The 13846-nt window shown below is 43.5% G+C and overlaps 1 protein-coding gene across 1 annotated transcript; it reads right to left on the bottom strand.

Moving 5' to 3' along the window:
* Positions 1–316: 316 nt before the first annotated feature.
* Positions 317–13278, bottom strand: LOC135525783 (tRNA (adenine(58)-N(1))-methyltransferase catalytic subunit TRMT61A-like). The gene is made up of 4 exons (XM_064953631.1): positions 12857–13278; positions 11561–11923; positions 5333–5599; positions 317–1183 (listed from the first exon to the last, which is right to left on the bottom strand). The coding sequence occupies exons 2-4, from the start codon at positions 11889–11891 to the stop codon at positions 891–893; spliced, it is 891 nt and encodes a 296-aa protein (XP_064809703.1). The 5' UTR covers positions 11892–11923; positions 12857–13278; the 3' UTR covers positions 317–890.
* Positions 13279–13846: the final 568 nt, after the last annotated feature.

Raw genomic sequence — 13846 nt, 5'->3', positions numbered from 1 at the left:
CTTTTCATGTATAATAACATGTATTTTGTATATATGAATGTGTCGTTTAATGTTTGTGTATTGTGGCGCTATACTGAGCTAATATGGAAAAGAGACCTTGGTTTCAGCATTAAAAATAAAGGTTCAATAAAAAATATCCCACCAATCAAAGAGTGAGGGTTACAGTCTCTCACAAAGAGAAAGAGCAGTGGAGAACATCTCCTCCTGCCAGCCTAGAACGGCTGCCATTTCTCTGCCTTTTTTGGTCTGGAGCCACCGGCCATCCAGCAATGACGATAATAGCAGACCATAGTTAAAGAAAACGTCACAAGCAGAGGGCAGTAGGAAGAACGGTAAGGTGTTTATTTAGGCTTGTTACAGCATCCCCCTCAGCTGAGACACAATTTCTCCCACCATTCTACAAATGTAAAAATTGCAACAAAAAACTGTCCTCGAGAGAGAGAGAAACTGGGTAACAATGGGGGGTAAGATACTATTATTTCGAACCTCTCAGACAGCTCTTCACAGCCCTGTGTAGAGACCCTCAGCAATCTATTTATAGAATCCCACTTAGCCCGCTCTTCCTCCCTCTGTTAAAGTGTTCGGGATGTGTGGGTTTGTGTGTATACATTCATCAAAGTCTACGAAAGACACTGGAAATAGCTTAAAACAGCAGCAATTTCTCAATCATGTCTCTCTCCAAAAGGATGTCAGCTGTCGACTGAAATGTAGAGTTTTAGCTGAGCAGTGGAGAGGAAGGTAAAGTACAGTGCATCAGTCTGAGCAGGTTTTCCACCCGAGTCAGGTTAGGTCTCAAGTCATCAGCACTGCATTTAGACCTTGTGTAGTTCCCCAGCCATAGTCTCCTAGACAACAGTTTCTGCCCACGCCAACCTCCAGCAGTCAGTCCTCTACACAGAGGGTTTGGTGGCGAAGGTAAGGTAGCCAGTGTGCCCTGCCATGTCCCTGGGCGGCGTGGTTGTCTTACAGAGAACAGAAGCATTGCTAGGGACTGGGGTGTCAGTCGGGGTCTCCAAGGGCTGGCCGGACCCAAAGTCCGGCAAGGGGAGTGTGATTGAGCGCACGTCATGCACCCTCAGCAGAACCTCTAGAGTACTGATCTCCTGGAAACCCTCATCAGCCAGCGCCTCAACAGTCTTCTGCACCTGCTCAATACACGGGGAGAAGGAGCACACACGACCCCCTGCAGAGAGAGAGAGGTGGGGACAGAAGGAGATGACAGGATAGAGAAAGGGGTGGGGACAGAGAGAGGACAAATAAGCAGAGAAAAGGAGAGCCAGTCATTGAGTCCGTTATTCTGTTTCAATCTCACACACTTTACTTTTGGCAGTATCTATGTAAACTTCCAGAGTTTGGTTTATTCATCCCTAATGGAGATTTTGGGCACTCCTCTAGCCACCTTTAAGAGGCATATTGTGATTCACAAGACAGACTCGGCTGGTGAATTGGATTCCAATGCTGAAAAACACGTCAAGAGATTTACAAAGCCAAAGATTTTTAGATATCCACAACAATGAGATATTGGCCTAATCATAAACATCTTATTGTTCTTGTGTGTTATGTTGAACACAGAAGAAGCAAGTCAACCATTTTAAAAGCATGGAGTAAAATGCTATACACGTGACCTGTGTTTAGTTTAAAGAAGAACACATTGAAATGTTCCACTGGTTGCTCAAGTAATTGTAGTTGCTATGGTGATGACCCTTGTTGACCATTGGTTGATTGAGAGAAGCAGAAGCGGTGGAGCTAGTGGTGACCAGGTTGTCGACAACACAAATCCAGAAAGTGTATGAGAGCTATTGTTCAAGGCATTCGACAACTAGATAGTCAAAATATCTGAGATAGCCTTGCATTCTGACCAAGGCTGCCTAGCCTCAGATGTTTTGACTCTTCTGCTTCTCTCAATCAACAAATGGTCAACAAGGGTCATCACCATAGCAACATAAAAATAATTTCAAAGTGCATTTAAATAAGAGAAAATAAATATCTATATCTATTTTATCTCATAAAAGTCTTCAAGGAAGGGTAGGCCAGCCGATAAAGATGAGTCAATGGTGCAATATGCAGAAATTGCTCCACCAATTCCTGGTTGCTAAAATTCTAACAGTTACCAAAAGTAAAATAAGTAAAAACTAAAGTTAGGAATGGGAAACTTAGAAATGGCGCACAAAAAAACAAAATATACTGCTTAGACTTTTCAGCTTTAAGGCCTGCTTTAAAAGCCCCAATAGCCTAAGCAGTCCTGAGACTGAGTGCCCTCATCATTAAACAGGGACGTTCTGTGTGGCCAGGCCTAATAAGGATAACAGAGGGTTGTGTAAGGACTGATGGAGTAAAGCAGTTGGAGCAGGACTAGGACAGGTGGAGTGGGAGAGCCCTGCCACTCATTAGTGTAGTTTAACAGGATCACAGCAGATCCACTTAACCCAGGATCACTAGAATTGTCTCCTCCTCCTGCTCTCTAGTCTACCTCCACCACCTCCTCCTCCTCTCTGGCCAAAACCTAGACGTGCAACACTCAGGCTCCAGGGAGGAGATTGTGCGCATGTTTTGCTTCTATGGTGACAAGAAATCAGTCACAGGACCAGTGTTGTAATACACAGATCTGAAAGATGAAGCAGAATGCAATACGAGTGGGTAGAATCACAAACACACAAGACTATGCATGCATTTCCACTGGGCTAAAGTATCCAGAGAAACAGCCTACAGCCTACACACATCAATAAATATCTTCAAGAACATTGACAGACTTGAGGAAAGAATGTTGTCTAAATCACACATCTATTACACAAGCCAAAATCAAAGACAATCTACAAAGTGAGGTGGCTTTTTAGCCTAACGAGTCCAGCAAGCAACACATGCAGACATTTACTAGTATGTGCCAAGCACACACACACACACACACACACCAAAGTCGAAGTAAAGTAAGATATGCCTTATTAGACAAGCCCTTACAAAAACTAGTGGCCGTGTCTGAATACCTGTACTTGCATTACAAATAGCAAGCATTTTGGATATGCGAAAAAATAAATGTTTGTGGTATGTGAAATTCTGAAACTATAGTATGCTTTAAATGCCAGGATGTCATACGGCACACTATTGAGAATTTGATGCACACTATTTAGAAGAGAATTGTCTTTCGAGACCCATGTGTGTCTGACACCAGCTGAGGGGTTACACTGTACTAAAAATCAACGAATGGAGGGAATCAACGCAATTGTGCATTAAAACCCAAACCGGCTGCGCGCGCCATCGTGCATAAATTTATTTTGTCCCCCTACACCAAACGCGATCACGACACACAGGTTAAAATATCAAAACAAACTCTGAACCATTTATGTTAATTTGGGGACAGGTCAAAAAGCATGAAACACTTATGGTAATTTAGCTAGTTAGCTTGCACTTGCTAGCTAATTTGTCCTATTTAGTTAGCTTGCTGGTGCTAGTTAATGTGTCCTGCGTTATAAACATTAGGTTGTTTAGGTATTCTACTCCGACAATTAATCCACACATAAAACAGTCAACCAAATCGTTTCTAGTCATCTCTCCTTCCAGGCCTTTTCGATCTTTGACCTTATATTGTGATTGGCATCTAACCTTCATAGTATTACCACGACACCGGCAACACAGTTCGTCTTTCAATCACCCACGCGAGTAAAACCAATGAGGAGATGCCACGTGGGTACCTGCTTCTATAAACCAATGAGGAGATGGGAGAGGCAGGACTTGCAGCGCGATCTGCGTCAGAAATAGAAAGGACTTCTATTTTAGCCCTTGGCATCACAGATGCTCGTTGACGCGCGCGAGCAGTATGGGTGCAATAATTGAGTAACAGATTTCTAAATGTATTTTGCGTCGTGTAGTCAGGGTATAAGATGACGTACTCTCAGAAGGATGAGCCTTGTATGCTGATATTCCTTTCTTACTGCATTCGATTTCACTAAACAGTACGTTCTAAATGGTATGTAGTACGATTAGTACAGTACGCAGTTTAAGTAAGTAATAGACAAGCCAGATTTCGGACACAGCCAATGTCTAGTGTTGGAAACTTAGGATCTCTCAGATAAGACATTCCATTGACAAATAGGAGCCGCACTTCTCTGGAAAGCTCAAAACACAGCCCCAATTGGCCCCATGTCTTAGGCAAACAGAGGGGGTGTGTGCGGGGCAGGAGGGTTTGTGCCAGGATCTAGGGTCCTCTGAGCACAGCTTCTCTAAATAAAAGGTGCAGGCCACTGGCCAAATAATGAAAAGAATTAGAGAAAAAAAGGCAGCTATTTCCTCTGCTCCATGCTCCACATTCTTCCCCTTACCCTGGTTCCCAGATACTACAGACCAAATCTAGAGCAGGGAAAGGAAAATGCACGGAAATCTCCTTTATTAGTGGTTACACAAGGACTGTACAGGAGCATGTGAAGCTCACAAGGGCAGTATAATTGACAGGTCAAATGCTAGATGCCCTTGGCTGAAGCATGGAGAGAGACGGCTCCATAGTGTCCAGTCCTCTAGAGGAGTGTGAGATAGAGACTGGGACTCCAGTGTCTCAGCCCTGAAGAGAGGGAACAAAATCGTGCCTTGCATAAAGGAGACTCACACTACCTCCCTGCAGTACATAACCCTGTATGGTCATGAGACTGATTCTACATCCAGATATCTGTCTGTTTGCTTGTGGCTCTGTGTGTAAGGGGGAGTCAGATAGCTAGAGAGAGGAAAATGCAGACGTGAAAACCATAGAAGGGAGGACTGAAAAGTCTACCACGGGAGAGAAGGTAGGAAAGGGTGCTGGAGTCTCTCTGCACCGTTACTAGTCCATGTCCCACATTCCATCTGTTTATGCACCTTGGGATTATACAAATATTTTATAAAGCTGTTTATAAACCAGTGATCCTAAGTAACTAACTAACTGTACTAGCCTAGGGCACTATGTGAATACTTCATAACCTTGTGATGTATTCTACCCATGTCCCACCTTTAGCCTATACAGTCACGCACGCACACATACTGACCACCCCACAAAGCTGCCAACTTGCCCAGGCTTGTCCCCACTGTACATGGGTCCTGATCTCTATGGAGACCACTGCATGCTCTTTAGTCAGGTCACGTTATTCTGCATCCATGTGACAAGTAACAGAGAGGAACAAGCATGAGCTGAGCCAAGGGCACATTTAATGAGAGCTCTGCTGACCCGGATCAATATCCAATATGGCACTGACTGTACTACATTGCACAGCCAGAGAACAAAGGCTGGCTGGGATTCATGAGTGGACAAGCCAAAGTCATGTTCTCTGGAATAAGTTCCTGGCTGCTTCTACACACGCACACCCCTTCTTACCCTGCCTCTTCATGGCATTCTTGGCATGTTTGATGGCCTCCCAGGGGGAGGGGATGTCCAGGAAGACAGCGTCTGCAACCCCCGTCACTCCAAAGCCCTCCTTGCAGACGTCCTGGTTGCGGACGGTGACCAGGTGGCCTACGCGGTGCTCCCTGAACTCCTCAGCCGCCTTCTCAGCACGCTGCTGGTGGAACTCCACAGTGTGTAGATGACCAGTAGGAGCGATGGTGCGCAGGATGGCGTGGGACAGAGAGCCGCTGCCCGTGCCTACAACAAAACATACAGGGAATGGGTTATGAGACTAGTAGCAGTGGTGGTGTCATGAATCAGGGTTTCCCAAACTCAGTCCTGCCCTGCCCTCCCCTCCCCCGGGTGCACTTTTTGGTTTTTGCCCTAGCACACAGATGATTCAAATTACCAACTCATCATCAAGCTTTGATTATTTGAATCTGCTTTGTCGTGCTAGGGCAAAAGGTCAGGACTATAGTTGTGCAAGCATCAAAAGTGTCATCAAACCTTGGAGTGTCATAACCACAACAACTGCAGTTGTGTCTGATCGCATCTGAAGTGATCATGTGACAAGGCAGGGGAACATGGCGATGGGCTACAGTGCTCCTGAAATTGCGTCACTGCTGCTTTTGTTCTCATGGCAACAATGGGGGCAATGTTTACCCCACAGCGGTACATTGACTTGCTAACGCCACAGCAGTCGACTAACCGGATGACTGACAGAGCCAGGGGCACAGCAGAGGGGCTGAGAGCTGTACTAAATCAAATCAAATTTTATTTGTCACATACACATGGTTAGCAGATGTTAATGCGAGTTGTCCTACTGAGTCTCTCCTGGACCTTCGACTGGATCACAAGTGTGGTCTAAACAACAACTGTATATAAAGGGTCTGGAGGAAAGGATACTACGATGATGCTGTGTGTGGGTAGTGCTGCATGGTAAACCATTTCCAAGGCTTTGTATACTGATCAAAAATATAAAACACGCAACAATTTCAAAAGTTTCATATAAGGAAATCAGTCAATTTAAATACATTTATTAGTCTATGGATTTCACATGACTGGGAATAAAGATATGCATCTGTTGGTCAGAAACACTTTTTAAAATGTTTTATTTAATTTTTTTAAAGTAGGGGTGTGGATCAGAAAACCAGTCAGTGCCTGGTTCGACCACCATTTGACTCATGCAGCCCAACATCTCCTTTGCATAGAGTTGATCAGGCTGCTGATTGTGGCCAGTGGAATGTTGTCCCACTCCTCTTCAATGTCTAGGGAAGTTGCTGGATATTGGCGGAAACTGGAACACGCTGTCATACACGATAATCAGAGCGTTCCAAACTTACTCAATTGGTGACATGCCTGGTGAGCATGTAGGCCATGGAAGAACTGGGATATTTTCAGCTTCCAGGAATTGTGTACATATCTGTGCGTTATCATGCTGAAACATGGGGTGATGAAGGTGGATGAATGACAACAATGAGCCTCAGGATCTTGTCATATCTATGTGCATTCAAATTGCCATCGATAAAATGTCTTTGATGTCCGTAGTTTACAGTGCATTCAGAAAGTATTCAGACCCCTTGAATTTTTCCACATTTTGTTAAGTTACAGCCTTATTCTAAAATGTATTCCCTATTTAATGTACAAACAATAACCCATAATGACAAAGTGAAAACAGGTTTAGGCATTTTTGCAAATTTATAAAAAAAATATATTTACATAAGTATTCAGACTCTTTGCTATGAGACTCGAAATTGAGCTCAGGTGCATCCTGTTTCCATTGATCATCCTTGAGATGTTTCTACAACTTGATTGAAGTCCACCTGTGGTAAATTCAATTGATTGGACATGATTTGGAAAGGCACACACCTGTCTATATAAGGTCCCACAGATGACAGTGCATATCAGAGCAAAAACCAAGCCATGAGGTCGAAGGAATTGTCCATAGAGCTTTGAGACAGGAATGTGTCGAGGCACAGATCTGGGGAAGAGTACCAAATAATGTCTACAGAATTGAAGGTCCCCAAGAACACAGTGGCCTCCATCATTCTTAAATGGAAGAAATTTGTAACCACCAATACTCTTGATCTGGCCACCCGACCAAACTGAGCATTCTGGGGAGAACGGCCTTGGTCAGGGAGGTGACCAAGAACCCAATGGTCACTGACATAGCTTCAGAGTTTCTCTGTGGAAATGGGGGAACCTTCCAGAAGGACAACCATCTCTGCAGCACTTCACCAATTAGGCCTTTATGGTAGAGTGGCCAGACGGAAGCCACTCCTCAGTAAAAGGCACATGACAGCCCGCTTGGAGTTTGCCAAAAGGCACCTAAAGGAAACTCAGACCATGAGAAACAAGATTCTTTAGTCTGATGAAACCAAGATGGAACTCTTTGGCCTGAAAGCCAAGCGTCACTTCTGGAAAGAAACTTGCCACCATCCATGGCAGCATCATGCTGTGGAGATGTTTTCGGCGGCAGGGACTGGGAGACTCGTCAGGATCGAGGGAAAGATGAAAAGAGCAAAGTACAGAGAGATCCTTGTGAAAACCTGCTCCAGAGCACTCAGGACCTCAGACGGGGGCGAAGGTTCACCTTCCAACAGGACAACAACCCTAAGCACACAGCCAGGACAATGCAGGAGTGGCTTCGGGACAAGTCTCTGAATGTCCTTGGAGTGGCCCAGCCAGAACCCAGACTTGAACCAGATCAAACATCCCTGGAGAGACCTGAAAATAGCTGTTCAGCAACACTCCCCATCCAACCTAACAGAGCTTGAGAGGATCTTCAGAGAAGAATGGGAGAAACTCCCCAAATACTGATGTGCCAAGCTTGTAGCGTCATACCCAAGAAGACGAGGCTGTAATCGCTGCCAAAGGTGCTTTAACAAAGTAATGCAACAACAAACAAAACCTACAAAAACTATTTTTGCTTTGTCATTATGGAGTATTGTGTGTAGATTGATAAGGGGGAAAAAATGGCATACATTTTAGAATAAGGCTGCAACATAAAATGTGTCAAGGGGTCTGAATACTTTCCAAAGGCATTGTATGCCTGCCCATACTATAAACCCACCATGGGCCACTCGGTTCAAAATGTAAAAGGACATTGGTGGCAGCTTATGGTAGAGAAATGAACATTCAAATATGTGGCAACTGCTCCGGTGGACATTCCTTCAATCAGCATGCTAATTGCACACTCTCTCAAAACATGAGACATCTGTGGCTTGTGTTGTGTGACAAAACTTCACATTTTAGTGGCCTTTTATTGTCTCGAGCACAAAGTTCACCTGTGTAATGATCATGCTGTTTCATCAGCTTCTTGATATGCCACACCTGTCAGGTGGATGGATTATCTTGGCAAATGAGAAATGCTGACTAACAGGGATGTAAACAAATTTGTGCACAAAATTTGAGGGAAATAATCTTTTCTTCCATATGGAACATTTTTGGGATCTTTTATTTCAGCTCGTGAAACCAACGCTTTATGTTGCGTTTATATTTTTGTTCAGTGTAGTTTACTGCCTAATTTCATTCACAACTCTGCTCAAATCCTATTCAAGTGTGTGTGTGTGATGTTGTACTATGACAATTCTTACGCACTAAGGTGCTTCAAATCGCAAATATCTAAAACATCTAGTCACCTTCCATGGTACTACCAAGCAGGAACATTTCTCACAAAGTACATGTGAAGGCCTATTTGTTCTGCAAATTGTAGCATGGCATGCACTGAGGACATGCCATTTCTATCTTCCACTGGTTACAAGAGCTTATTCAGAATCTGAGAGTGGCCTTGTTAATTTAATAAGCCTGCCATGTGAAAGCCAGAGACAAAGACTGAATGAGAGCGAAAGAGGTCAAGACCGAGGGATAGAGCACCATCTGTGAGTACGGTTTGCTGATGTGTGAAATTGACTGTCCAGGCACTTGTCATCTCCCGTCTTGACTACTGCAACTCGCTGTTGACTGGGCTCCCTGCTTGTGCCATCAACCCCCTGCAACTTATCCAGAACGCAGAACCCATGTCACCCCGTCCTCTGCACACTCCACTCGCTTCCAGTCAAAGCTCGCATCCACTACAAGACCATGGTGCTTGCCTGAGGAACTGCCCCTCCTTACCTTCAGGCTATGCTCAAACCCTACACCCCAACCCGAGCACTCCGTTCTGCCACCGCTGGTCTCTTGGCCCTCATACCCCTATGGGAGGGCAGCTACTGCTCAGCTCATTCCAAGCTTCTCTCTGTCCTGGCACCACAATGGTGGAACCAGCTTCCCCCTGAAGCTAGGACAGCAGAGTCCCTGCCCATCTTCCGAAAGCACCTGAAACCCAACCTCTTCACAGAGTATTTTAAATAATCACCACACCCTTCTAGCTCTGACTTTGCTGATAGCTACTTTATTGAGAAAAAAATGTACTTACTATGCCTGTGATGTGGGAGTCCCACCTAGATATCTTAAGATGAATGCACAAAGTCACTCTGAATAAGAGCGTCTGCTAAATAACTAAAATGTAAATGAAGAGACATCGCACATTTCTGCTGCCTGAGGAGGATGAGCGACAGGACAAGAGCCCAAAGTCTCTCCCCATCTCACAAAACAGCCATTAGCACTGGCACTCAGCCCATCACGAGGGTGCCACCTGATTGGATAACAAGGCAGCCGCATTTGGCATGTTCTTCAGAGGCTCTGAGCAGTGAGAACCCATTAGCTTTCCCATAAAGCCAGCGTTGATGAAAACAGCCCTGACCTGGGACTCCTATCAAAAGTTCTAATCTATTCCTGGCAGCAGGATGGAGCCTGGTCAGCGAAGAAATTAAACAATGACATGTGAAGGAGCAGAACATGAGACCTTCTGCTAGGGTTGGGGCTAGAATGGCGACCTTCAGCACAATCTAGATGATTCATCTATGTGACTGTGCATTTCCCCTACAACACATGGTGTACTCAGAACAGCCAACTGATAAATCACTGCCTGTTTACATAGCTCATTCAAAGTCACTCAGGACACAAAATATAAGTCACCCCTGAGATTGGACAAGTAATCGCTTAGATAGGCTTATTGTCGTCATCCAGTGTTCATGTATTAGCAGGTAATAAAGTAGATTTTTTACATATAATCAGTTGATAAGCTTCCAGTCTTGTGAGCCATTATAATCAACATTTAGGAATAACATCTGACCAGACATCTAATAAGTATTAATTTTCTACAGAGTGAAACATGGTTTCAACGTCAAAAAAAGAATGAAAATCTAATGAGAGGGCAGGTGATACTCAGGTTGGTACATTAGGGGTTTTTCATCACTCAAATTAGGCTACATTATATTACACAAGTTCAAAACCAACCAACAAAAATGACTCTGCATGCAATGGAGCATTGTAGTAATGCCTTAAGCTTTTTGCTCCCTGTGTATGTGTTTGGGAACCAGACCTTTTTCAAAGCAAAGTAAACACCCACATGAAGAGGCTAATAAATGTGACAACACTGCAGACATGTTGCAGCTCCCCATTATGTCAGGGGCTGACCAAGCAGTTTTGTTCATCGATACGTAATCTGGGAATTCGCACAGGTTTACTGGTGTTCCATCTTTAACCCGTGAATCGGGAAGGAAGGAACAGCACAGCAGTTAAACATGATGAAGCACTGCAGCAAAAGCAGCCATCTGCCCCCAGACCCTCCAAGCCAGACACGTACACAGCCCAGGCTGCGTCAACATCCATTAACCACCCACACACAATCACTTTACTTCGGCATTGAATTCAACCAGTTCACCCTCCTTACTTGGGGAATATTTCTAGATGGTACTACTGTGGTGTTCCATCTCAAGTCTAGTTTAGATCAGGTTATTGTCATAAATTACTGACCGCTTAACTGAATAGGTTAATAATGGGATGTAAAACCACAATATTAATATCTCTCTGCTTTAAAAGGGCATAACTTCAACAGGCCTCAATGTAAATGTGATGCTGTGACTCAATGAAAACAGACATCTTTCATAAACTCTTGATAATCATGACAACTTGGCAGCATCACCAAAAGCCAAGTGTGATGTTGTCTCAACCACTTCCCTCTCTTACAGGGAACATGTAATATTTCTACTTTATGAGTATGCTAAGCAATTATTCAGTGCAATGGGTGAAGTTATGGAAAGATTAAAATGACTCATGTCCTCAGATAAAGTAGCTTACATAAAGTTGTAAAACAGCTGGTTTTGTCCCTCTCACCTGATTCACAGACAACAGAGCCAGGCTTGAGCTCCAGCATCATGGTGATGTTGGCAATGTCTGTTGTGTAGAGGATCTGGGTGCGGTGGGGAAGGTTGAGGGTCCACAATTCAGGAGTGGGGTGCAGCACATAGACCCAGCCACCTTTGCTGCAGGTGACCTTGGTGCCAAAGCGCTGGCCTATCAGGTCTTTGGAGTGGCGGATGACTCCGTAGCGTGTTTGTGTTTGGGCACCCTGCTGCACCTTGACCGGCATCATTGAGTCATGACCCAGGAAGATAATTGCAACGTCGCCCTCCTGGATGAACTCTGAATACTCTACAAAACTCATGGCCGGCCTTGTTTGACTCCTATCACGGGGGTCTACAAGAGGGAACCAAAGTGAAAAGTTTCAGGTGTTTTCACTGCAAAGAAATGTCAAAAGGAGTGGAAACTAGTAAAGATTTCCCCTTTGACAACCAGAACATCCTTTTCACAAATTAATACAAATACAAGTTTGATCAATGTATTGGGCTACATTAGCTTATAGTTTAGGTGAAATCAGACCTGCCTCTTCTACGCGAGTTGAAAATGTACTTTTAAATGGACAATTGTGGTATGTCAAATATGATCCAAACCAACCTCCAAATGGGTTTGTTTACTTTCATACTCATTCAAATGCTCATTTTTACTTTTAGATGTGTGTGTATTGTCAGATACTACTGCACTGTTGGAGCTAGGAACACAAGCATTTCGCTACACCAGCAATAACATCTGCTAAAATAATTTTTTTATGTGACCACTGCGATTTGATGTGCGTGCACTGTATCAGCGTTTGTTATTTGTTTTGAAAACAAATATGATTTAATAATTCTAAACTGTTTGTTTATTGTCGAATAAGAACAGTGGAGAGACACTTCAGTGTGACTGGCGGACAATAATATGGAGAAACTAAGTGGAAAGTCGTTTGTGAATTTTAAATATATAACGTTAGTTATGATACTTTGTTAGCTCGCTAGTGAGTTAACATAATCAATCTAGGTAGCTACTGTAGCTAGCTAATGTTAGATAATTTACATTTTAAACCGTTAACTAGCAAACTAAGGTTAGTCAAGGTGGCTAACGTTAACCAACTAGTAGTTTAACTTAACTACAAAAAATATACCTAGCTAATCGGCAACTTCACTGTGGAAAACGTATCTCAATGGTTAACTAGCTCGCTACGTTAGCTAGCTACCTATGGAAACACGGTTGGACGCTAAATCTGACCCCATTCGTTAGTCAATGAACAGTCACGGCGAGCAAACTTTGACATACCTTATCAAATGTAGCTAGGTACTTGAAACTATAAAAGCAAAATTGAATTAGATGTGAGAAGTGACTTCTAGCTATGTTGAGAGGTTGATGATTAGTTAAGACTTGTTACTTGCTGTCCAAATGCTGCAGAGCTCACGTGTGGATTTGTCATCAGTCTGACCAGACGAGGCTCCTGTTCACAAACATTTAAACTATTCGCTTTCACAGTAATCATGAATCCTGCAATGAATGAGGCAGTTTAGATGATATATAAATCTGTGAAAACGCGCAAATGCGGCGCTTTAAATTATTCTCAAACTGAGATGCGCAGGCTCCAGTTGATGACGTATGGCATTTCTTAAAAAGACAGAACATAATCCGCATTATTGCTTAATGATCTGTGACTGCATATTATACTTTTTATGTATTTTTATTATTGGATTTTTTTTCTGTGTATGTTTGGTTGTTATGTTTTTGTATCTTTGGGTTTGGTGGGGGGGGGGGGTATATGTGTAAAAGAAAAGAAAAAGAAGAAAGGCTGAACAATCAATTTACTGTAAATCATAATTTTTCACACGATGGTCCTACATTTGTTTATGGATCCCTAGGAATTGCAAACAGTTTTAACAAAGAACAGTTATTTAGGCCCAAAGTCTGTGTATATCCGCGCTCCAGCCGATATATCTCACTGGTCACCCCCAAAGCCAATTCCTCCTTTGGTCGCCTTTCCTTCCAGTTCTCTGCTGCCAATGACTGGAACGATCTGCAAAAATCACTGAAGCTGGAGACTCTTATCTCCCTCACTAGCTTTAAGCACCAGCTGTCAGAGCAGCTCAAAGATCACTGCACCTGTACATAGCCCATCTGTAAACAGTCCATCTATCTACCTCTTCCCCATACTGTATTTATTTATTTATATTGCTTCTTTGCACCCCAGTATCTCTACTTGCACATTCATCTTCTGCACATCTACAATTCCAGTGTTTAATTGCTATATTGTAATTACTTCGC

Source organism: Oncorhynchus masou, chromosome 32, assembly GCF_036934945.1.
Source record: "Oncorhynchus masou masou isolate Uvic2021 chromosome 32, UVic_Omas_1.1, whole genome shotgun sequence".
Lineage (NCBI taxonomy): Eukaryota > Metazoa > Chordata > Actinopteri > Salmoniformes > Salmonidae > Oncorhynchus > Oncorhynchus masou.
The sequence above is the reverse complement of the archived record's forward strand: the minus strand, read 5'-3'. Positions and strand labels throughout refer to the sequence as shown.